Raw genomic sequence first — 25,038 nt, 5'->3', positions numbered from 1 at the left:
CCACTACACAGTACGCACCCCTACATGTATACACACTCCCCCAAGTGTCACAAAAACACACTCGGGTCCCCTTTCATGCCCACCTTCCCGCTCGCGCCGGAGGTGCTCTAAATGTAGCGCGCGTGCCCACTTCTCAGTGCGCAACCCTACAAATAAGCGCTGTCACCACAGTGTCCCAAGCACAGCATACTCGAGCTACTGGTCCCCTCATAACAGGCGGCCAGTGCCCGAAGCACGTTCAACCCATAGCCGCACGAGCCGCTGCATGGCAGGCCATCCCTGGCATATCAAATTGGGTTTTGAATATAATAAAACGAGGTTACTCGCTCCAGTTCGCTCGCAGACCGCCACGCTTTCGCGCCGTGGTCGAAACGAAAGTGAAAAGCGAAATGACACACGTCCTTCGCGCCGAACTGATAAACCTTCTTGCAAAAGGGGCGATAGAAACTGTCCCCCCTGCGCAGTGCGAGTCAGGCTTTTACAGCCGCTACTTCCTCGTACCAAAAAAGGATGGCGGTCTCAGACCCATCCTAGATCTCAGACGTTTGAACAAAGCGCTTATGGCGCGATCGTTCAAAATGTTAACTACCAAACAAATACTCGCGCAAATTCGCCCGAGGGATTGGTTTTTCTCAGTGGATCTGAAAGACGCTTACTTTCACATTCAAATAGCACCTCATCACAGGCCATTCTTGAGATTCGCCTTCGAGGGGCAGACTTATCAGTACATGGTTCTTCCATTCGGCCTCTCCGTAGCGCCCCGTACGTTTACACGGTGCATGGATGCCGCTCTCGCACCCCTGAGAATGCGGGGAGTGCGAGTATTGAACTACCTCGACGACTGGCTAGTTTTAGCCCATTCCGAGGAACTACTGACGACACACAGATCCTGGATCCTCAGCCATTTAGAATGCCTGGGTCTCACAATCAACACTGTCAAGAGCGCTCTGTCTCCCAGCCAGAGGATTTCCTTTTTGGGGATAGACATAGACTCTGTGACGTGTACAGCGCGTCTGACGTCACAGCGCGCTCTCACTATTCAGCATCTAGCCGTGTCGTTCAAAGCCGGGTCTCTTTACCCGCTCAAACGATTTCAAGAAATGCTAGGTCTGATGGCATCAGCCTCTGCGGTTCTCAAACTGGGCCTGCTGCGCATGCGCCCACTACAACGCTGGCTGAGAGACCGTGTTCCAGCGCGCGCCTGGATTTCCGGCCACACGCGCATCAAGGTGACCCACGGCTGCATCACAGCTCTGGCCCCTTGGAAAATAGCCAACTGGTATCAGTTAGGCGTAAGCACAGGCGCTGTCTCGAAATGGAAAGTAGTCTCGACAGATGCATCCAACCTCGGTTGGGGCGCCCTGTACGAGGGCAGGTCTGCCTCCGGCCTCTGGTCGAGCCCGGAGCGACTGTTACACATAAACTGTCTGGAGATGATAGCGGTCGAACTATCCCTGAAAGCTTTCCTCCCATTTTTAAAGCTTTCCTCCCTACATAAATCGCCAGGGTGGTGTCAGGTCAAAAACCTTGCACACCCTGACCGAACGTCTTCTGACATGGGCACATTACAATCTGCGCTCGCTAAAGGCAGCGCATGTACCTGGCATCCTGAACCGGGGCCCGGACATGCTTTCCAGGGCGAATGTTCCCCCTGGGGAGTGGTCTCTTCACCCACAAACGGTTCAGTTGATGTGGAGCATCTTCGGCAGGGCAGAGGTCGACCTCTTCGCCTCAGAAGACAACGCTCATTGCCCAATATATTTTTCAAAGAGCAGGGACGAGCTGGCCCTCGATTGGCCCAGACGCCCGCTTTATGCCTTCCCACCGGTCGCGATACTACCGCAGGTCATCGATCGGGTCAGGAAGAGCAGATGTGCTATGCTGCTAGTAGCCCCACTCTGGACGACCCAACCTTGGTTCTCCGAGCTGATGCAGCTGTCCAGTACAGCCCCATGGCCAATACCGCTGCGGAAAGATCTCCTCACGCAGCTGAAGGGCGCGCTCTGGCATCCCCACCCCGAACTTTGGGCCCTTCATGTATGGCCCCTCAACAGGTACCCGGGAACCTCCCTGAGGGAGTGTTAAAGACCATTACGGAAGCCAGAGCGCCCTCAACCAGGCGCCTTTACGCGCAGAAATGGTCAGTGTTCTCCACCTGGTGCGGGACACGGAACCTAGACCCTCACTTATGTGACGTGACGGAGATACTCTCCTTCCTACAGGAGCGTTTAGATGCGGGCAGATCCCCGTCTACGCTCAAAGTGTATGTGGCAGCCATTGCAGCTTCTCATGCTCCGGTGGCCGGCCTATCACTGGGAAAAAACGAACTGGTCATTCGTTTCCTTAAGGGAGCTCGTGGGATGAACCCTCCCCGACCCCCTTCAATCCCTTCCTGGGACCTGTCTACGGTCCTAGAGGCCTTAAAGGGCCCCCCTTTTGAACCGCTTCAGTCTGTCGATATGAAGCTTCTTTCGTTCAAAACCGCTTTTCTACTGGCTCTGGCCTCAGTCAAGCGAGTGGGGGATTTACATGCGCTATCTGTAAGCGCTGACTGTCTCGAGTTTGGGCCTAATGACTCCAGAGTCATTCTCAGACCAAGACACGGCTATGTCCCCAAGGTGCTCTCAACACCGTTCAGAGCACAGGTCATCTCGCTGTCACCCCTTTCCTCGCAAAGCGACGAAAGCAACGCGAGCTTCATCTGCCCCGTCAGGGCTCTCAAAACCTATATTGCACGCTCCGCCTCATTCAGGAGGTCGGACCAGCTCTTCATATGCTTTGGTGGGCGCACCCGAGGTCTCGCCACCACGAAGCAGAGCCTATCGCGATGGATAGTAGACACTATCTCGCTGGCTTACAAATCTAAAGGCCTTCACTGCCCGTTCGGCATCAGAGCCCATTCCACCCGAGGTATGGCCTCGTCATGGGCGTGGTCCTGCGGGATACCACTGGATGATATCCTGCTATAAAGCCCCGGGCTCTCGTCTCGGGCTGTGACAGGTCGAAGTTCCCGAGCACGCACGGCGTTTTACATTGTGTTCCCATAGCGTAAGCTAGCTTGCACAGTACGAGAGTACTCTCGAAAGGGATCAGAGAATGCCTGAGCACACTGCTACACGCGAGCTCACGCCGGAACACTCCCCGCGTGCCTCGCCCGCTCTCTCTCCTTCGCCTGTCCTCTTCGTGGACGAGCAGCGTCAGTCTCTGCTCACCAGCGCCCCCTTCTCCTTCGGAGCGCCTGAGGCGGAAGAGGACAGACACGACAGCCTTTTTCTCGCCGCGTCCAGTAGTGAGGAATGGTCGGGCTCCATTGCGGACCCCCCCCCCTCTACAGCCCCCAGCTGCACCGGACAACGCGCTGATATCGACGCGGAGCTTACTCGCGTGCTTACAAGGGCTGTCAGCGACCTTCAGCTCGACTGGTCTCCTCCAGACGAGCCCGCTAAAAGCAGGCTGGACGAATGGTTCTTGCAGGGGCGCCCTTCGGCCCCTACGCAAAGAAACGCCCCCTTCTTCCCGGAAGTTCACTATGAACTCACGAAGTCGTGGAAAGCCCCATTCTCCGCACGCTTGAAAACTTCTGTCTCGTCAGCGCTCTCCTGTGTCGACGGCGCCCGAGACCATGGTTACGAGAGCCTCCCCCCTCTCGAGGAGGCAATTGCTGCACACCTCTGCCCGCCCTCAGCCGCAGGATGGCGGTCGAAGCCTGTGCATCCATCCAAACCGTGCCGCACCACCTCAGCTCTCGCTGGCCGAGCATACACCTCCACTGGTCAAGCTGCTTCGGCTCTACACACCATGGCTGTGCTGCAGGTTTTTCAGGCCAGACTTCTCCGTAACCTGGACGAGTCTGCCCCAGATACCTATGACTTTAAAGATCTCCGCAGCGCTACTGATCTAGCCCTGCGTGCGACAAGGACCACAGCACAAGCGATCGGCCGAAGCATGGCAAGCCTCGCTGTTTTAGAGCGACACCTCTGGCTCACGCTCACGGAGATGAAAGACGCCGACAAATCCGCCTTTCTTGACTCTCCTATCTCGCCTTCCGGCCTCTTTGGCCAGTCGGTTAAGGGTTTCGCTGAACGCTTCACTGAGGCTCAGAAGACGTCACAAGCAATGAGACACTTCCTGCCGAAACGCTCTAGCTCTGCTGCGGGACGCCGTAGAAATGCGCCGCCCCCTCAGACCTCGAAGCCATCGCAGCCAGACTTACAGTCTCGCCCAGCGACCAAAACCCAGCACCGCTCTCGCTCTACGAGCCGCAAACCGCCAGACAGACGGGGACCTCGGCCCAGGATTGTGCTGAACCCCGAGCCTCCGAAGCCCTCCTGACCTTCGTGCTGAAAAGACCGTGGTTAAGTCCCGCTGCGGCCGGACCACCACACAAGAAACCTCACATACTTCCTCCAATCCCCTCACTAAAGGCGGTTGGAGATGTCTATACTGCAGTAAACGAGCCTGTTACAATGCACGCACGCCTGCACACAAACGCTGTTTTCACGGCGACCTCAATAAAGCACAAAAAGAGCTTTTTCTATGTAGGCAGTGTGCCCACTACACAGTACGCACCCCTACATGTATACACACTCCCCCAAGTGTCACAAAAACACACTCGGGTCCCCTTTCATGCCCACCTTCCCGCTCGCGCCGGAGGTGCTCTAAATGTAGCGCGCGTGCCCACTTCTCAGTGCGCAACCCTACAAATAAGCGCTGTCACCACAGTGTCCCAAGCACAGCATACTCGAGCTACTGGTCCCCTCATAACAGGCGGCCAGTGCCCGAAGCACGTTCAACCCATAGCCGCACGAGCCGCTGCATGGCAGGCCATCCCTGGCATATCAAATTGGGTTTTGAATATAATAAAACGAGGTTACTCGCTCCAGTTCGCTCGCAGACCGCCACGCTTTCGCGCCGTGGTCGAAACGAAAGTGAAAAGCGAAATGACACACGTCCTTCGCGCCGAACTGATAAACCTTCTTGCAAAAGGGGCGATAGAAACTGTCCCCCCTGCGCAGTGCGAGTCAGGCTTTTACAGCCGCTACTTCCTCGTACCAAAAAAGGATGGCGGTCTCAGACCCATCCTAGATCTCAGACGTTTGAACAAAGCGCTTATGGCGCGATCGTTCAAAATGTTAACTACCAAACAAATACTCGCGCAAATTCGCCCGAGGGATTGGTTTTTCTCAGTGGATCTGAAAGACGCTTACTTTCACATTCAAATAGCACCTCATCACAGGCCATTCTTGAGATTCGCCTTCGAGGGGCAGACTTATCAGTACATGGTTCTTCCATTCGGCCTCTCCGTAGCGCCCCGTACGTTTACACGGTGCATGGATGCCGCTCTCGCACCCCTGAGAATGCGGGGAGTGCGAGTATTGAACTACCTCGACGACTGGCTAGTTTTAGCCCATTCCGAGGAACTACTGACGACACACAGATCCTGGATCCTCAGCCATTTAGAATGCCTGGGTCTCACAATCAACACTGTCAAGAGCGCTCTGTCTCCCAGCCAGAGGATTTCCTTTTTGGGGATAGACATAGACTCTGTGACGTGTACAGCGCGTCTGACGTCACAGCGCGCTCTCACTATTCAGCATCTAGCCGTGTCGTTCAAAGCCGGGTCTCTTTACCCGCTCAAACGATTTCAAGAAATGCTAGGTCTGATGGCATCAGCCTCTGCGGTTCTCAAACTGGGCCTGCTGCGCATGCGCCCACTACAACGCTGGCTGAGAGACCGTGTTCCAGCGCGCGCCTGGATTTCCGGCCGCACGCGCATCAAGGTGACCCACGGCTGCATCACAGCTCTGGCCCCTTGGAAAATAGCCAACTGGTATCAGTTAGGCGTAAGCACAGGCGCTGTCTCGAAATGGAAAGTAGTCTCGACAGATGCATCCAACCTCGGTTGGGGCGCCCTGTACGAGGGCAGGTCTGCCTCCGGCCTCTGGTCGAGCCCGGAGCGACTGTTACACATAAACTGTCTGGAGATGATAGCGGTCGAACTATCCCTGAAAGCTTTCCTCCCATTTTTAAAGCTTTCCTCCCTACATAAATCGCCAGGGTGGTGTCAGGTCAAAAACCTTGCACACCCTGACCGAACGTCTTCTGACATGGGCACATTACAATCTGCGCTCGCTAAAGGCAGCGCATGTACCTGGCATCCTGAACCGGGGCCCGGACATGCTTTCCAGGGCGAATGTTGACTCCAGAGTCATTCTCAGACCAAGACACGGCTATGTCCCCAAGGTGCTCTCAACACCGTTCAGAGCACAGGTCATCTCGCTGTCACCCCTTTCCTCGCAAAGCGACGAAAGCAACGCGAGCTTCATCTGCCCCGTCAGGGCTCTCAAAACCTATATTGCACGCTCCGCCTCATTCAGGAGGTCGGACCAGCTCTTCATATGCTTTGGTGGGCGCACCCGAGGTCTCGCCACCACGAAGCAGAGCCTATCGCGATGGATAGTAGACACTATCTCGCTGGCTTACAAATCTAAAGGCCTTCACTGCCCGTTCGGCATCAGAGCCCATTCCACCCGAGGTATGGCCTCGTCATGGGCGTGGTCCTGCGGGATACCACTGGATGATATCCTGCTATAAAGCCCCGGGCTCTCGCCTCGGGCTGTGACAGGTCGAAGTTCCCGAGCACGCACGGCGTTTTACATTGTGTTCCCATAGCGTAAGCTAGCTTGCACAGTACGAGAGTACTCTCGAAAGGGATCAGAGAATGCCTGAGCACACTGCTACACGCGAGCTCACGCCGGAACACTCCCCGCGTGCCTCGCCCGCTCTCTCTCCTTCGCCTGTCCTCTTCGTGGACGAGCAGCGTCAGTCTCTGCTCACCAGCGCCCCCTTCTCCTTCGGAGCGCCTGAGGCGGAAGAGGACAGACACGACAGCCTTTTTCTCGCCGCGTCCAGTAGTGAGGAATGGTCGGGCTCCATTGCGGACCCCCCCCCCCTCTACAGCCCCCAGCTGCACCGGACAACGCGCTGATATCGACGCGGAGCTTACTCGCGTGCTTACAAGGGCTGTCAGCGACCTTCAGCTCGACTGGTCTCCTCCAGACGAGCCCGCTAAAAGCAGGCTGGACGAATGGTTCTTGCAGGGGCGCCCTTCGGCCCCTACGCAAAGAAACGCCCCCTTCTTCCCGGAAGTTCACTATGAACTCACGAAGTCGTGGAAAGCCCCATTCTCCGCACGCTTGAAAACTTCTGTCTCGTCAGCGCTCTCCTGTGTCGACGGCGCCCGAGACCATGGTTACGAGAGCCTCCCCCCTCTCGAGGAGGCAATTGCTGCACACCTCTGCCCGCCCTCAGCCGCAGGATGGCGGTCGAAGCCTGTGCATCCATCCAAACCGTGCCGCACCACCTCAGCTCTCGCTGGCCGAGCATACACCTCCACTGGTCAAGCTGCTTCGGCTCTACACACCATGGCTGTGCTGCAGGTTTTTCAGGCCAGACTTCTCCGTAACCTGGACGAGTCTGCCCCAGATACCTATGACTTTAAAGATCTCCGCAGCGCTACTGATCTAGCCCTGCGTGCGACAAGGACCACAGCACAAGCGATCGGCCGAAGCATGGCAAGCCTCGCTGTTTTAGAGCGACACCTCTGGCTCACGCTCACGGAGATGAAAGACGCCGACAAATCCGCCTTTCTTGACTCTCCTATCTCGCCTTCCGGCCTCTTTGGCCAGTCGGTTAAGGGTTTCGCTGAACGCTTCACTGAGGCTCAGAAGACGTCACAAGCAATGAGACACTTCCTGCCGAAACGCTCTAGCTCTGCTGCGGGACGCCGTAGAAATGCGCCGCCCCCTCAGACCTCGAAGCCATCGCAGCCAGACTTACAGTCTCGCCCAGCGACCAAAACCCAGCACCGCTCTCGCTCTACGAGCCGCAAACCGCCAGACAGACGGGGACCTCGGCCCAGGATTGTGCTGAACCCCGAGCCTCCGAAGCCCTCCTGACCTTCGTGCTGAAAAGACCGTGGTTAAGTCCCGCTGCGGCCGGACCACCACACAAGAAACCTCACATACTTCCTCCAATCCCCTCACTAAAGGCGGTTGGAGATGTCTATACTGCAGTAAACGAGCCTGTTACAATGCACGCACGCCTGCACACAAACGCTGTTTTCACGGCGACCTCAATAAAGCACAAAAAGAGCTTTTTCTATGTAGGCAGTGTGCCCACTACACAGTACGCACCCCTACATGTATACACACTCCCCCAAGTGTCACAAAAACACACTCGGGTCCCCTTTCATGCCCACCTTCCCGCTCGCGCCGGAGGTGCTCTAAATGTAGCGCGCGTGCCCACTTCTCAGTGCGCAACCCTACAAATAAGCGCTGTCACCACAGTGTCCCAAGCACAGCATACTCGAGCTACTGGTCCCCTCATAACAGGCGGCCAGTGCCCGAAGCACGTTCAACCCATAGCCGCACGAGCCGCTGCATGGCAGGCCATCCCTGGCATATCAAATTGGGTTTTGAATATAATAAAACGAGGTTACTCGCTCCAGTTCGCTCGCAGACCGCCACGCTTTCGCGCCGTGGTCGAAACGAAAGTGAAAAGCGAAATGACACACGTCCTTCGCGCCGAACTGATAAACCTTCTTGCAAAAGGGGCGATAGAAACTGTCCCCCCTGCGCAGTGCGAGTCAGGCTTTTACAGCCGCTACTTCCTCGTACCAAAAAAGGATGGCGGTCTCAGACCCATCCTAGATCTCAGACGTTTGAACAAAGCGCTTATGGCGCGATCGTTCAAAATGTTAACTACCAAACAAATACTCGCGCAAATTCGCCCGAGGGATTGGTTTTTCTCAGTGGATCTGAAAGACGCTTACTTTCACATTCAAATAGCACCTCATCACAGGCCATTCTTGAGATTCGCCTTCGAGGGGCAGACTTATCAGTACATGGTTCTTCCATTCGGCCTCTCCGTAGCGCCCCGTACGTTTACACGGTGCATGGATGCCGCTCTCGCACCCCTGAGAATGCGGGGAGTGCGAGTATTGAACTACCTCGACGACTGGCTAGTTTTAGCCCATTCCGAGGAACTACTGACGACACACAGATCCTGGATCCTCAGCCATTTAGAATGCCTGGGTCTCACAATCAACACTGTCAAGAGCGCTCTGTCTCCCAGCCAGAGGATTTCCTTTTTGGGGATAGACATAGACTCTGTGACGTGTACAGCGCGTCTGACGTCACAGCGCGCTCTCACTATTCAGCATCTAGCCGTGTCGTTCAAAGCCGGGTCTCTTTACCCGCTCAAACGATTTCAAGAAATGCTAGGTCTGATGGCATCAGCCTCTGCGGTTCTCAAACTGGGCCTGCTGCGCATGCGCCCACTACAACGCTGGCTGAGAGACCGTGTTCCAGCGCGCGCCTGGATTTCCGGCCGCACGCGCATCAAGGTGACCCACGGCTGCATCACAGCTCTGGCCCCTTGGAAAATAGCCAACTGGTATCAGTTAGGCGTAAGCACAGGCGCTGTCTCGAAATGGAAAGTAGTCTCGACAGATGCATCCAACCTCGGTTGGGGCGCCCTGTACGAGGGCAGGTCTGCCTCCGGCCTCTGGTCGAGCCCGGAGCGACTGTTACACATAAACTGTCTGGAGATGATAGCGGTCGAACTATCCCTGAAAGCTTTCCTCCCATTTTTAAAGCTTTCCTCCCTACATAAATCGCCAGGGTGGTGTCAGGTCAAAAACCTTGCACACCCTGACCGAACGTCTTCTGACATGGGCACATTACAATCTGCGCTCGCTAAAGGCAGCGCATGTACCTGGCATCCTGAACCGGGGCCCGGACATGCTTTCCAGGGCGAATGTTCCCCCTGGGGAGTGGTCTCTTCACCCACAAACGGTTCAGTTGATGTGGAGCATCTTCGGCAGGGCAGAGGTCGACCTCTTCGCCTCAGAAGACAACGCTCATTGCCCAATATATTTTTCAAAGAGCAGGGACGAGCTGGCCCTCGATTGGCCCAGACGCCCGCTTTATGCCTTCCCACCGGTCGCGATGCTACCGCAGGTCATCGATCGGGTCAGGAAGAGCAGATGTGCTATGCTGCTAGTAGCCCCACTCTGGACGACCCAACCTTGGTTCTCCGAGCTGATGCAGCTGTCCAGTACAGCCCCATGGCCAATACCGCTGCGGAAAGATCTCCTCACGCAGCTGAAGGGCGCGCTCTGGCATCCCCACCCCGAACTTTGGGCCCTTCATGTATGGCCCCTCAACAGGTACCCGGGAACCTCCCTGAGGGAGTGTTAAAGACCATTACGGAAGCCAGAGCGCCCTCAACCAGGCGCCTTTACGCGCAGAAATGGTCAGTGTTCTCCACCTGGTGCGGGACACGGAACCTAGACCCTCACTTATGTGAGGTGACGGAGATACTCTCCTTCCTACAGGAGCGTTTAGATGCGGGCCCCGTCTACGCTCAAAGTGTATGTGGCAGCCATTGCAGCTTCTCATGCTCCGGTGGCCGGCCTATCACTGGGAAAAAACGAACTGGTCATTCGTTTCCTTAAGGGAGCTCGTGGGATGAACCCTCCCCGACCCCCTTCAATCCCTTCCTGGGACCTGTCTACGGTCCTAGAGGCCTTAAAGGGCCCCCCTTTTGAACCGCTTCAGTCTGTCGATATGAAGCTTCTTTCGTTCAAAACCGCTTTTCTACTGGCTCTGGCCTCAGTCAAGCGAGTGGGGGATTTACATGCGCTATCTGTAAGCGCTGACTGTCTCGAGTTTGGGCCTAATGACTCCAGAGTCATTCTCAGACCAAGACACGGCTATGTCCCCAAGGTGCTCTCAACACCGTTCAGAGCACAGGTCATCTCGCTGTCACCCCTTTCCTCGCAAAGCGACGAAAGCAACGCGAGCTTCATCTGCCCCGTCAGGGCTCTCAAAACCTATATTGCACGCTCCGCCTCATTCAGGAGGTCGGACCAGCTCTTCATATGCTTTGGTGGGCGCACCCGAGGTCTCGCCACCACGAAGCAGAGCCTATCGCGATGGATAGTAGACACTATCTCGCTGGCTTACAAATCTAAAGGCCTTCACTGCCCGTTCGGCATCAGAGCCCATTCCACCCGAGGTATGGCCTCGTCATGGGCGTGGTCCTGCGGGATACCACTGGATGATATCCTGCTATAAAGCCCCGGGCTCTCGCCTCGGGCTGTGACAGGTCGAAGTTCCCGAGCACGCACGGCGTTTTACATTGTGTTCCCATAGCGTAAGCTAGCTTGCACAGTACGAGAGTACTCTCGAAAGGGAACGTACTCGGTTACTAACGTAACCTCGGTTCCCTGAGATGAGGGAACGAGTACTGCATAACCTGCCGTGCTATGTGCTCGGACCGGGTGATCGCTTCAGTCGATTTAAAACCTGATCCCTATGGCGAAGCGGTGGCTTATATAGTTCCAGCCACGCCTATTTTGGCGCGCTCTGACGTCCAATGGGCGCGAAGCGCCCCCATTGGTTCGTTCCTCTCCGCCGCCTCACCATAGGTTGCTGCAGTTGCCACAGCACAGCCAATAAGCGCGCGAGCCGCTTCGCTTAGGTCTGCTGTGCTGCAGCACTGCGTTTTACATTATTTAAAAATTAAGGATAATTTTTGGCTTCATATTCTCGAGAAAAGGGGACCTTTTCCCATAGCGTAAGCTAGCTTACGCAGTACTCGTTCCCTCATCTCAGGGAACCGAGGTTACGTTAGTAACCGAGTACGATCGCGTATGTAAGCAGAAGCATATGTAAAACAACACATAATGTAAAATATCATCAAACATTAAACAGCATATACATCAAAACTGCCTTACGTTACGAATTTCACAGCTTTTTTTTCTTTCAAAATGTTGCTTTTTGTCATGAAACTTGCTCACATTTAATTGTGGATAAAAAAGAAAGCTAGAATATATATATATATATATATATATATATATATATATTTTTTTTTTTTTTTTTTTTTTTTTTTTTTTAAATGATCAAAAAAATGTTGACGATTGTTTTAAAAAATGCTGGTGTGGAAATAGTTAAAATGGTTTTTGGGAAGATTTTATGAATGAGGTATCATGTTATCAGTTACCATGTGTAACTAGAGACAAAATTTCCAGTTTTTTATCTTATCATTCCACAATTATAGCTACTTGTTGTTGTAAGAGAAAGTCTCTTTGCATATGTTCTGTTTGCATTTGCATCGTTGCATCCAAAATGTCAAGTAGACAGTCACTTGTTTGAAAAAAAAAACTTTTGAAAACTAATCGGTATTGTGTAAAATGATTCAAATTGTTTTTGAACTTTAGAACTTTTTTATTTTGTTCGCACAGGTCCAGCCACAAAGCGCTCTTCATCCGTATGAGTGCACTGCAGTCAGACTGGAGTTACTCTGGGCTCAAAGGCATCATTCCATCCCTGCTGCATCACAGTCTTCTGGGATATAATTTCTTCATTCCTGATGCAGTAGGTAATACCTGCCCACACATACTGTACATAAATACACATGTACTTTTTGTAAAAATGCATGTCATAGACAATATAAAGACAATACAATTGATTAAGTTGTCTTCTTTAATCCTTTACAAACACTGATTTTTATTAAGTAAATGTAAGATCATATTAGTACACTTAAATAATAATATTAGGGGTGGCACGGTTCAACTTTTTCACGGTTCGGTTTGTTTCACGGTTTTCGGTACAGTTCGGTATGTGCTATGTTTATGGAAAAACTTGAATAAAGTAATCAAATGTAAAACAGCATATTGGACTGTATAAATTAAAGATCATTCTTTATTAAAGTTATAAAAGCTCTTTAATCAAGAGCAGTGAGTGATTTCTTTGTTGTTGCTGTTCGATTAATATAAAGACTGTCACTTTAAGAGAATGCACTGATCCAGCAGGCCTACGTTCAGCCGGCTATGCCTGTGTAGGATTCTTACCAAAATGAGCATTTTTACATAATTTTTGTGTGAATTTGTCCATTTAAACGCAATACTTCAGAGATAGCTTACTATTTGCGCACGTTCTGAGGCGCGGGTTTGCGCGCTTCGGATGAGTGCATGCACAAATTCTCACTGCGCGCGCAAGCTCGCGTCCTCTGGCTCTTAAATGTTTAAACTGACAAATCTTAAATGAGTTTAGATTAAATACATTTTAACGTGTGCTGTTCAGGTCTCATCTGTGCGCGCGCTATCAGCACCCGGATTACGGAATAAGTGACTGCTCACATTCAAGAATAAGTCATTCACATTGATCAAGAGTGAATGGTTTGTCCAGGGTTTTTTTTCCCTCATCGCTATTGTTGTAATGTCTGGGAATCCAGAATGCGCATCCATCAACAGAAACACATATTAGTTAAACCCAGTTTGTTTTACGTGCAAACCATATTACAGATGCTTTGTCAGTTTTAAGATGAACCGCGTTCCCAGCACGTGCCGAACCGTGTGGGGTGAACCGAGCCGTTCGGGTTTTTTTCAGCGAACCGTGCCATCCCCTAATATATATATATATATATATATATATATATATATATATATATATATATATATATATTATGTGTTATATTATCTGTATAATTTACTTAATAAAAATCAGTAAATACTGTTTAACACATACCATGAACTGAAGAGGGATGTACAGTATAATTATATATTTTAATACACTGAAAGGACTTTTTCTTAATAAAAAGAAAAAAAAAAGTAGAAACTATCAATCAGACAACAAAAGGCATGTAGTAGATTGTGTGCTACAAGGTTTTGCAATTTGCTGCAATTTTTGATCACACTGATATTTTAGAGCCTTTAGAAATGTATCAAATATGTTACATTAGGCTTTATAGGGTTAAGCACATTTTCCCTCCAAGTTCTAATGTAAAAATCACAATGCCATAAAATCATGATTGTCCTAAAAAAAAAAAAATTCTTCACATGTGAATGTATTTGTGGGACTTTTTTAATCGCAGGAGGCTCGCTCTCTGCCGAACTGGTTGCCGATGATGAGCTCTTTGTTCGCTGGCTGGAGATCGCAGCCTTTCTTCCTGTCATCAGCTTCCAGACACCTCCATGGGTCTTTGAGAAGGAATGGGTGAGTGCCATAAGGGCGGGTCCTCAACCCCATCCATGTTTTAGCTTTCATTTCAGTTCCATTCCCGCTGTGGTAAGAAAATAAGGGATAAGATGGTGCCAAGTGGGTCATACAGTAAGAAAGACTGTTCTCAGGAAACAAAACTGGGTGCAATATGTTGGCCATTGTGAGTTAAAAGCCTCAGAATCGGAGATTGTTTCTTTTTCCCTCCTAACATAACATAAGGAACATAATACTCATTCACTCCATGGTGTACCATGAGAATGCCTTCTTTAAAATACTTGCTAAATACATGGCAGAATATCCAGTCTCAAGCACTGATATGTTTGAGGCCTGTTTGAGAGGGTCCTCCAGGTGGCTATTTTTCTTGCATTTCACATGTGGTATGCTTCCACCTGGTCAGCATTAATGTCTCTTTCAAATTTATGACTCTCAATCTCAACTGTAATGAGAACCCCTGCACCAGGAATGATAATGAATCACTGGATAAGAGGAAAAGAAAATTTTCAGAGACAATTACAGATTTCATTTTTGATTTGAGTTTACACTCCAGAGTAGGGGGTGGTCATGGTTGTGTATATATATTGTGTGTGTATGAAAGAGAAATCACAATCAAGATTGCGATGATTGACACTGTGGTAAAAACATCAATGTTTTGTGTTTTGTCGTCTTGCACATTTGGTATCTGCGGTATTTGTTCAAAGTAATATTACACTGACCAAAACCTTATGTTCAGCAACAAAGCCAGTGAGTTTGGTTTATGTTTGGAAGGTGGTTGAAATGTTGCCATGTCCACTTATTATAAGCGATGCTTATTAAGTGTCTTTGGACTTGTTGTTTGGGTTCAGCTCATAATCCAGTTTATGGAGATAATAGAGTAGACGTGCAGGTCGCATTATTTTTGTATGTGGCTTATTTTCAAGATAATGCGTTTGGATTTGAGTTTATTATGGGCTCGTTCTTATTAGTTGCTATTTTCCTAGTAATATCTGGCAACGATAATAAGTCAAAAAATGCCCTGTAAACTTCTTGAACTGCACAAACAGAAGAAAGACGTGGGGAAGTTGTGGCCTAATGGTTAGAGTGTTGGACTTGCAATCCAAGGCTTGTGAGTTTGAGTCTTGGGCCGGCAGGAATTGTGGGTGGAGGGAGTGCATGTACAGTGCTCTCTCCACCTTCAATACCACGATTTAGGTGGCCTTGAGCAAGGCACCGAACCCCCAACTGCTCCCCGGGCGCCGCAGCATAAATGGCTGCCCACTGCTCTGTGTGTGTGTGTGTGTGTGTGTGTGTGTGCACTTAATGCAGAGCACGAATTCTGAGTATGGGTCACCATACTTGGCTCTATGTCACGTCACTTTCACTAAACTCTGATACACATTTAAATATATCTTTAACAACTAACTGTTCAGTTCCATTCTGTATACACCACAATTTTTATAAATGCGGTTGTCACCTGCATTTTTTGGGAGTTTGGTTGTAGACTACATTTGCAACTCCAGTAAATTACTAAACTATGCATGTTCAGAGCCAGATTAAGCACTATAATGTGAAGTGATACATTAATTTAGCTGCAGTGTGTACATGGCCAGAGAGAGAAATATTAAAAAAAAGCTGAACTCTTAAGTTTTTAAGCTTCAAAAAGAACAAGAAAGCAACAAAAAGCAAACAGGTATTCTAAAAGCAATCCACACAACTGAAATCTTGACATCTGTCCAATTGGCTTTGGAATAAATAAAAGGGTTAGTAAAAGAATCATTCTTTTGAGTCAGATCTTTCAACAGAATCAGACTCATCACTGAATTGTTCTCAAATCAGACTGACTCTACATGGAAAAAAGTTCTAACATGTTAGTTATCATGGATAATGGATTTGGAATGACATGACAGTGAATAAATGCTGACAGAATTTTAGGGTGAATTATCCCTTTAATAACTTAAAAAGAAAAAAACAATAAAAAAGTGACTTCGTTTTGAACAGTGAGAAAACGGTATTGGAAAATTGTCAGATTTTGATCTTGGCTCATGAATATCAACTGGACAGCCTTAACCCTTTTAAATCATTAGTATTAATATTAAATGTGTTGATCATGATCATACTGAAAGGCTTTACTTGCCTTTATTTTAAATTCTCTTTCGATTATTGGCTTCTGCTTTCTGCAGGAAGCATATGTGTGTGTGTGTGTGTGTGTGTGTGTGTGTGTGTGCCTGTGTGTGCGTGTGCTAGCTTTTGTGCGATTACCCAACACCCATTAGAGACTCAATGTTGGGTCTAAACAGGAGAAAAACCGGAATAGAAGCCGCAGGCCTGTTTTCTCCATTTAAAATTAGGCCAAACTCAGGCAGTTCTTCAAAAATCATCTCATGAAACTTTTTTTTCATCTAAAGAATACATTTTTTATGAATGTGGTTTTGCTTTGTTTCCGTCACCAGAGACTGGCTAGGAAGTTAACTGAAGGATATGACCTCAGAAGGAATGTTTAAAAACGAACCACAGCAGAACTAGACAAGAACGGTGTTGAACAGAAACTCACATCCTCTTTCAGATGTTTTATTAAACATTCACTGACAGTTTCACCTTTTTCTAGGTCCTAAACCTCACCAGATTCTACGTAGCCAAGCACCACGACTTTGTCATTCCTTTGGTACTGAAATACGCAGAGCAATGGAAGGATACCGGAAACCCCATCTACAGGCCGCTGTGGTGGCTCAGTCCAAACGACCCGATCACGTTCACCATTGATGATGAGTTTCTTATTGGAAATGAGGTAAGCTGCTAGTAGAAAGGTCAGTTTTTCCTTAATTGGCCCATTTAGGAGTAACCTGAGTTCAAGTATATTGCTCAAAGACATGGTGACTGATTTTACCAAATAGAACACGTTTCTGAATAATTTGTTAGTTTTGGAACAATACAGTCCAAACCTCCAGCCCATGAAATCAGTAGATTATATGTTTTCAGTGTTGATTTCCACAATGAAGTTTCTGACGATATGCTAGTTAATGAAGGGTTTTCAAAGCCAAACTTTCAGTGCTGGTATTGCACATAATTTTACAATTTCCCACAAACTCGGTGCTTATAATGAGGGAAATTCCCACAAACATTCATTCGCTATAACAATGTGGGTCAATAATTTGAAATCTTTCTCTCAGGCTGTTTGTTTCTTATGCTTAATCTATTGCACAATGAATATGACCCCATAGCACCATCTAGCATCAAAAGCCTAAAGTATACTTTTTTGTATGCCAGTGTTGCCAAGTCTGTGGTTTTCCTGCAAAGTTGGTCCACTTTTAAACTTTTGCCACAGGAACCACCGCTCCCCCCCGGAACGTGACAACCCCCCCCCCTCTCATTTTTTTGACAGCCAATTTCCTCTGGAATGCGATTGGGCAAGATTTGAGTAGCAATTCAGCTGGTTTTGTTACATAGACCTGGCAACCCTTGCATATGCATACAGTCGACATGTAGCCTTTCATATAGTATTTTCTACTTGATCGGCAGTCGACATTTGCGCTCTAGAAAGCTTCAGAAGTTTTCTTCATAAGTTATGACTGAAAAAAATGTCTTTATGCTGTTTTAAACTAAAGTATCAGCTCTTTCATTACCCCCTCACACAAGCGCTTGTCAGTGCGGCGGTCTGTTGTTATTGCAGTCTCCGTTATTTTGTCGTCGTCGTTCCATATATTTAGTTTCGTTTTGTACTGTGAAATAATGGCCGGGCAAGTGCTGCCACCTTGTGGAACAACTAGTTAGTGCAAAATATATTCAATGCAAACAAAATACAAAAATGGTGCGCGTACAGTACACGCATACAATTCTGGTGACGAGATGCAGTTTATTTATTTATTTTTTCTGGTTTTTATTTGTTTCATCACAATATGTGGCAAACACCGCAATGATCATCAGAACTTACACTAACACTAATTAAAAGAGACAACGGACATGTTATTGCTGACAGGATACCACATTCAATAAGGCAAAAAAAATTAATAACCTACTTGGTTACTAAACATAACCTCGGTTTGCTGAGATATGGGAATGAGTACTGCGTCTGAAGCCCGCCAAAATGGGCTAAACATCTGGCTATATAAGTGGGTGTTCGCCACAGGATTCTCAGGTTACTTTAACTGAGCGACAACTGAGTTGTGCAGCTACATAGCACGGCTAGCAACGCAGTATTCGTTCTCGTATCTCAGGGAACCAAGTTAACATTTAGTAACCGAGTACGTTCCCTTTTGATACTACAATTGTACTGCGTCTGCTAGACGTATATGGGAATAGTACAATCACGCTCTGCTAATGTAGTGGAACAACTAAAAGTATTAACTTCCATAAACATCCAATGCCCATGAGAATCAATCCAAGGCTAAGGTGGGCTGAGCTTCCTGATGTCACACCCAGCCTAGTTAATCGTTCCAGAGTACTCCTGTAACATCGACACCCAGGGGTCGAAAGCTAACAGGTGAACTGATTCTAGAGAGCTTAAGCATGATATGGACCATGGGCCGTGCTCCAATAGGGCATTGAAGGTCCAAAGAAGAGTATGCTAGCGAGATGAAGTCTACTATCCATCTAGCCAGTGGCTTATATAGCCAGATCCACCACCCATTTTGGCAGGCTTCGTCGCCATAGACTCGTGCAGCTCTGCTGCCTAGCCATTGGTTCGTTTTTAATACACTGCACCAATGGCCATGCAGTTTTCACTGTGTGAATAAAAAAGCCTTTAGTTCAGGACAAAAAAAGCCTTTTTCCCATTTGCGTCTAGCAGATGCAGTACGAGTGTAGTATCGGAAGGGAACATGATATTATCTGTCAGAAACTTTATCAACGCTATCAAAACAATAGCATATAACACTACTGCAGAGATCTGTAGATCAAGTAAGTTATGTTTATGCTATTTCATTGAGTATTGTAGTTCAATTTAATTGTAGATACAAAAGTAACAAAATCTAAGGAGCACTAGACAATGTTGTCAATATAGCAATGGTTATTAATGAAAACTATAAAAGTATATGCCTATTTATTATTAAATAAATAATAAACAACCGATAAAATTACAATCTAAAATATGCTGAGTTGTTTTAACCCAACTTTAGTTCAAACATGGACTAAACCAACTTTAGGCTACACATTCAAAACAGGGCTTTTGAGGTGATCTCTACTATTGTACACTTGAAGTTTTACATTTTGTCTTCTGCTTTTGTAGGTCCTTGTTGCTCCGGTTACTGAAAAAGGAGCTTTACAAAGAGACATTTACCTTCCAGAGAGTGACTTTCAGTGGCAGGACACTAACAATGCTCAAATGTTTGACGGAGGGACATTTCTGGAAAGTTACCCGGTCAGCCTTGGGGACGTGGCAGTGTTTGTACGATGGAGATCCTGAGGCTTATTTACCACTTTTTTTCTATATTTGAAGATTTTTGTGCTGATCTCAAATTGCACTTTCCATAAATAACATTATCCGTGTCTCAAGAAATTTTAAGAGTATGTAGAAGATAATTTGCACTTTAAATATCTATGTTCTCATGATTTTTAGATCCCTCTTGTTTTTCTCTGCTACTTGTTTTGTTAATTCATAAATTCTTTGGGGACTTTTTTCTTCAGAACGCAGTTTACATTTGATAGATTCTTACAGCCTCTTAAATTGTTATCATGACATGGAGCTAGAAATCAAACCCTTTGCTTAAAAACAATCAATGGAATTTTACGAAGACCAAACGAAGAAAAAAAAAACTAAATTGAGAATGACTCTACAAGGAAAAACCAATGCTCTAAATGGATGAAGATGAAAGTACGCTATACATCACTCATCTTATCTCAGCGGGGTTTTTACTAGAACTTTGCTGATTATTTTACTGTAGTTTTGTAATGTTTTACCTGTACCTCAAGTTCTCATGGTGTTTTTGACATATATTTTCTAACATGAACTATGAGAGAAGCACTTACTGATAGAGAAGACTGAAATTAAGGGCTTTTAGATTGAATAGTACTATTATTTTTGTCTACAAAAAAATATTGAAGATCATTAATATTAGAATTAGAATGATTAGTAATAGAATGTGAGCCAATGTCAAACAAAACTTTCATAGCTGTACAGTCTTATTTGAATGCAACACACAACACAAAGGACAAATTGTTATTTCATAATGATGGTTTTTGAGAGATTTTGATATTATGTTGAATTTTAATAATTATTTGTCTAGCTTTACAATTGACCAGATTATCCAATATGGTATTTCTAGATCTTGAGTAATTCATAGGACATTATTGAAGGTAGAATTAGAGTTTTGTATTTATATCAGTTCAGACTAAACTTCATCATTCATTGCTTTAACTTTGGAAATACTTTGATGACTGCAGTGCAATTTTTTACATTTGGTACTTTCGTTTAAAAATCCATTTTTTTTAATTGTTGCTAATTGTTATAAAGCTGAATTCCGCCATTACAAAGTGTTTAGGATATCGGATGTAGACTTTTTATAGCCTGAGGGCAACATTTGCCCTGTAGAATTGTGGTTTAATGAGTTTGGGCAAAATGCAGATGCATTTTATAATAATTTGATAGAGATGGTGTATGGTAAGCTGTTTTAACATTTAATCTATAACACACTAGTATATAGTTTAATGCTACTAGTGCTTATTTTTTTATTTTTTTTTTGCAGCTAGTATAAATTCCATTATGTATTAATACAGACTTTTTGGCTTCTAGTGCTTATTCTTTAGGTACTAGTACATTTTTAAAAGAAAGTAGTACTTATTCATTATAGTCTAGTGTCAATGAAAACAAGAGTTTAAGAGTAGGAAGAGTTTTATTTTACTAGTAAGATTTTTAACTATATTGAACTATACAGTAGCCATTCTGACTAGTCATAACATAAGACAAAAAGCAGTTGTGACTAGTATAAGATTTTGTTCCTAGTAACAACTGCAAAATATACTATTGTCTAATAAGTACTAGTACCTAATGAATAAATGCAAGTATCTTTTAAAAGTACTGATTAAATACTAATGTCCACTTAATAATTACTGGTAAAATGTAAAAAAGATACTGGCCACTATTCGAGAACATAGTATTCAGAACTGAATAGTTGATATGTTAATGACAGATTGCTATAGTTAATGTAAAAAATGTAAATGTTTTACTAATAACAAATAGTTAATTGTTACTTTTGAAATAAGTACAAAGTATCTAATGATTAAAAACTAGTATATTAAAAAAGTTACTAGTACCTAAAGAATAAGTACTAGTAACTTATGAGTAAGTACTAGTAGCAAATGAATAAGTAACCGAAGAATAAGCACCAGTAGCTAATGAATAAGAACTAGTAACTAATAAATAAGTGCCAGCAGCTAATGAATAATCATTAGTAGCTAATGAATAAGTACTAGTAGCAAATGAATAAGTACTAGTAGCTAATGGATAGGTACTAGTAACAAATTAATAGCTACAAGTAACTAATGATTAAGTACTAGAAGAATTAAAATATATACTAGTATGTTTTGAGGATTAAATGTTTAGATGGCTTGCCATATGTGCTGCTACTTTCATTTATCTATTTAATCTCTAATGCCTTGACAAGGTCCAAACTCTGAGCATTGGTCCCCATGGTAAGACACTAAATCGCAATCACCTCCTTGAGAACTTGATCAGTATCACCTGATACATGTGGCCTACTGGGAATGTCCTCCTAATCCTCACTGTGATTTTGAATGTTTACTGTATCTGCAGGTTTCTCAGGTCAAAGATATCAAATCCAAAAGAAAGAAAATGTCTTATGCCCCAGCACACTGTTGATGTCTTAATCTCTTAAAGCTCTTTTCATTTGAGCATTTACAGAGAGACTAATTGTGATGATCTTATGCAGAGTGGTTTCGAGAGCCTTTTTTTTTTTTTTTTGCTTGTATTTTTAATTAAAATGCTGTGCTATGAAAATGATATGCTAAAATGATCCCTGCTGAGCAATCTTTGACTTTTTTAGGAACCAGGTGCCGCAAACCAATCAGAAATATGCATATTTCACATGACTGTATGACATTTTCTGTATTCTGTTAATCTGAAAAATCTGTCAATCTGCAATAAAGTTTACATTTTGTTACTGTTAGAGCTCATTGTTTGAACTCTTGAGTCCAGTGTGGTGATGACGGAGGGAAGAGCCATATAGGAGGCAGGAGGATCCATGGAGGAACAGATGGAGGGAGGAGCCAGAGTGATGACAGATGGGAAACAGAGCAGGAGGAGCCATGTGAGACCTAGGCCGCAGCCATGATGGCAGCCTATGGTGGAGCCAACAGAGGGAGGAACCATGGTGGAGGAAGGACTCACGACTCCAGGGTGCCGACTGCCGGCGCCAGACGCAGACAGCGGCGGAACAGGTGGAGGAGGAGCCTGAGGTGAAGACAGAGAGCCAATGAGCAACCTAGGTAGAGGTGGAGAACTGGAAGGCCGCGGTGGAGCCGGAGGGAAAACACAGCAAACAGTCCTGGGGTGTGACAATAGCCCTAAAATAGGCTTCATTGTTGATTCAAATAACAATATTATAATTTCATAAATAATAATAATTTTATAATATTAAATGCAATAATAACAATACTAAATAAATATAATACAATTTAATAATAAATTAAATTACATTTAAAAAATTAAATTAAATTTATGCATTTAGCAGATGCTTTTATCCAAAGCGACTTACAGTGCATTCAGGCTATCAATTTTTACCTATCATGTGTTCCCGGGGAATCGAACCCCCAACTTTTGCGCTTGCTTGCTTGCTAACGCAATGCTCTACCAGTTACCAGTAAAAACAATAATTAATAATTAATAATAATTAAATTAATAATAATTTCTTAATTTCTTGTTTTGAGTTTGGGAAGAGTAACTTAAATCTCAAACACTTAGCATAATACCTAGTGAACAATTTGCGTAACAGGCATGCAGTATATACAGTACTGCATGGAAACACAAATATCTCAATCTAGATATAGAGAGCTGTTTGGCAGGGTGTTGGAATTCGCACCTTTGTCACTGTAGACGTAACCACCATCTAAGATCCTTCAATAAACTGTAAGTCTATATCGTTTTATTGCTTGTGTGCAAAGATATATGTAAGCGAGTGTCCGTGTGGCTCTGCTGACGATGAAAACCTGCGCTAATTCCACTTAAACCCAATAAGTATTATTTATAGTAGCAGAAAGCATGCAAACGGAATCATATTGAAAACACATTCAGGGGCCCCAACATCACCTTATATTGAGCCCTATTCCATTACAGACACTTTTTTGGAACTGTACATCCACACACACACACAACATAAGGAAAAACAAAATTATATACAGTACAGACCAAAAGTTTGGACACACCTTCTCATTCAAAGAGTTTTCTTTATTTTCATGACTATGAAAATTGTAGATTCACACTGAAGGCATCAAAACTATGAATTAACACATGTGGAATTTTATATGGAATTATATACATAACAAAAAAGTGTGAAACAACTGAAAATATGTCATATTGTAGGTTCTTCAAAGTAGCCACCTTTTGCTTTGATTACTGCTTTGCACACTCTTGGCATTCTCATGATGAGCTTCAAGAGGTAGTCACCTGAAATGGTCTTCCAACAGTCTTGAAGGAGTTCCCCGAGAGATGCTTAGCACTTGTTGGCCCTTTTGCCTTCTGTCTGCGGTCCAGCTCACCCCTAAACCATCTCGATTGGGTTCAGGTCCGGTGACTGTGGAGACCAGGTCATCTGGCGCAGCACCCTATCACTCTCCTTCTTGGTCAAAGTCATTGGCTACCATCAGCTGTTACCAACATATCAAAATACACTCTTTGGTGTTCAGAAGAAAGAAATACAAAGGTACAAATTGAGGGTGAGCACCTATGATGACAAAATGTTCAAATTTTGGGGAAAACATTTGGTGAACCAACACCATCAGGCAATAGTCTTCTGTTTAAGCACACATTACTGTTTTTAGTTTGCCACTTTAAATGCTTGAGATCTTTAATGATTCTTCAAGAGTTTTTATTATTATTATTATTATTAATCAGCAGGAAAAAATGATAATAATAATCATTGTGAAAGTGATCCCTACCATATCATTCCTCTGTGCAGATATCATAAACATTTTGGAGTGGACTCTGCGATTCTTTTACAATTTTGAAAGATTTTTAAAACTCCCATTATTGTCATCGTCCTTGGAGTGAACAGAACTTTTCAAGTGACTCCAGCTGTTTTTACATTAAAAATAGGGTGGATTTCACCTTATTTTATCTTCCACTCATGTGAGTATTATCGTCATCATCAGCTATTACTGTATTGAGTGTGCACCATTCAGATGACTCTTCACAAGGCACTATTTATTTATTAATGTGTTAAACTATTTAAATGCTTGATGGGGGTCTTGATGGGGTTCTTGGCAGACAATCCCTGAAATATAAGCTGCAGCGGAAATTGGTTAGTGAATCCACGTCTTCCCTGGGAATACCACTGAGAAAACGTGTTCACTTCCTGTTTTGCCCTCCTGAGAAATTTGTCACCTTGCAATGGTTTTAAGAGTCTGGCTGATATATCTGAGGACCAACAGAATCCCTCCCTCCTGGGGTTGTACAAATGTCCATGCGTTGGGATGTAAGACTACACCAGTAGGAGCTGGCATTTTGTAAATCTCTTTTTATTTGAATGCTACAATTTATTGATAAATCAGAATTAGAATTAGCTTTATTCGCCAGGTGTGCGCAAACACACAAGGAAACTGTTGTGTGTTTGTTTTTTAAGGTCTATTACAGTAATAAAGTTTTTCCAAAGGTTAGTATACTTTTTCCCAAGGAAAGGACCTACCAGAGCTGTTCTTATTATTGTATATCTGGTGTAGTAGTCAAGACACCGTGACAATAACTTATTTCTTTATATAATAGTTAATTAATCTATCGCTCCATTATTTGCCACATCAAAGGACACTTGTGAAATTGGCCATTAGGAGA

At 45.5% G+C, this 25,038-nt stretch overlaps 1 protein-coding gene across 2 annotated transcripts in view; it reads left to right on the top strand.

Moving 5' to 3' along the window:
- Positions 1-20,748, top strand: part of LOC132133687 (SITS-binding protein-like) — a 55,076-nt gene extending 34,328 nt beyond the window's left edge. For both annotated transcript variants that reach the window (XM_059546602.1, XM_059546601.1), the window contains 4 exons: positions 12,311-12,447; positions 13,942-14,063; positions 16,651-16,830; positions 19,267-20,748. In XM_059546602.1, the coding sequence (XP_059402585.1) occupies positions 12,311-12,447; positions 13,942-14,063; positions 16,651-16,830; positions 19,267-19,443 (616 nt within the window). In that variant the 3' untranslated portion in view covers positions 19,444-20,748. The remainder of the gene's footprint in view (positions 1-12,310; positions 12,448-13,941; positions 14,064-16,650; positions 16,831-19,266) is intronic.
- Positions 20,749-25,038: the final 4,290 nt, after the last annotated feature.

This window comes from Carassius carassius, chromosome 50 (genome assembly GCF_963082965.1).
Source record: "Carassius carassius chromosome 50, fCarCar2.1, whole genome shotgun sequence".
NCBI classification, from domain to species: Eukaryota; Metazoa; Chordata; class Actinopteri; order Cypriniformes; family Cyprinidae; genus Carassius; species Carassius carassius.
The sequence above is the reverse complement of the archived record's forward strand: the minus strand, read 5'-3'. Positions and strand labels throughout refer to the sequence as shown.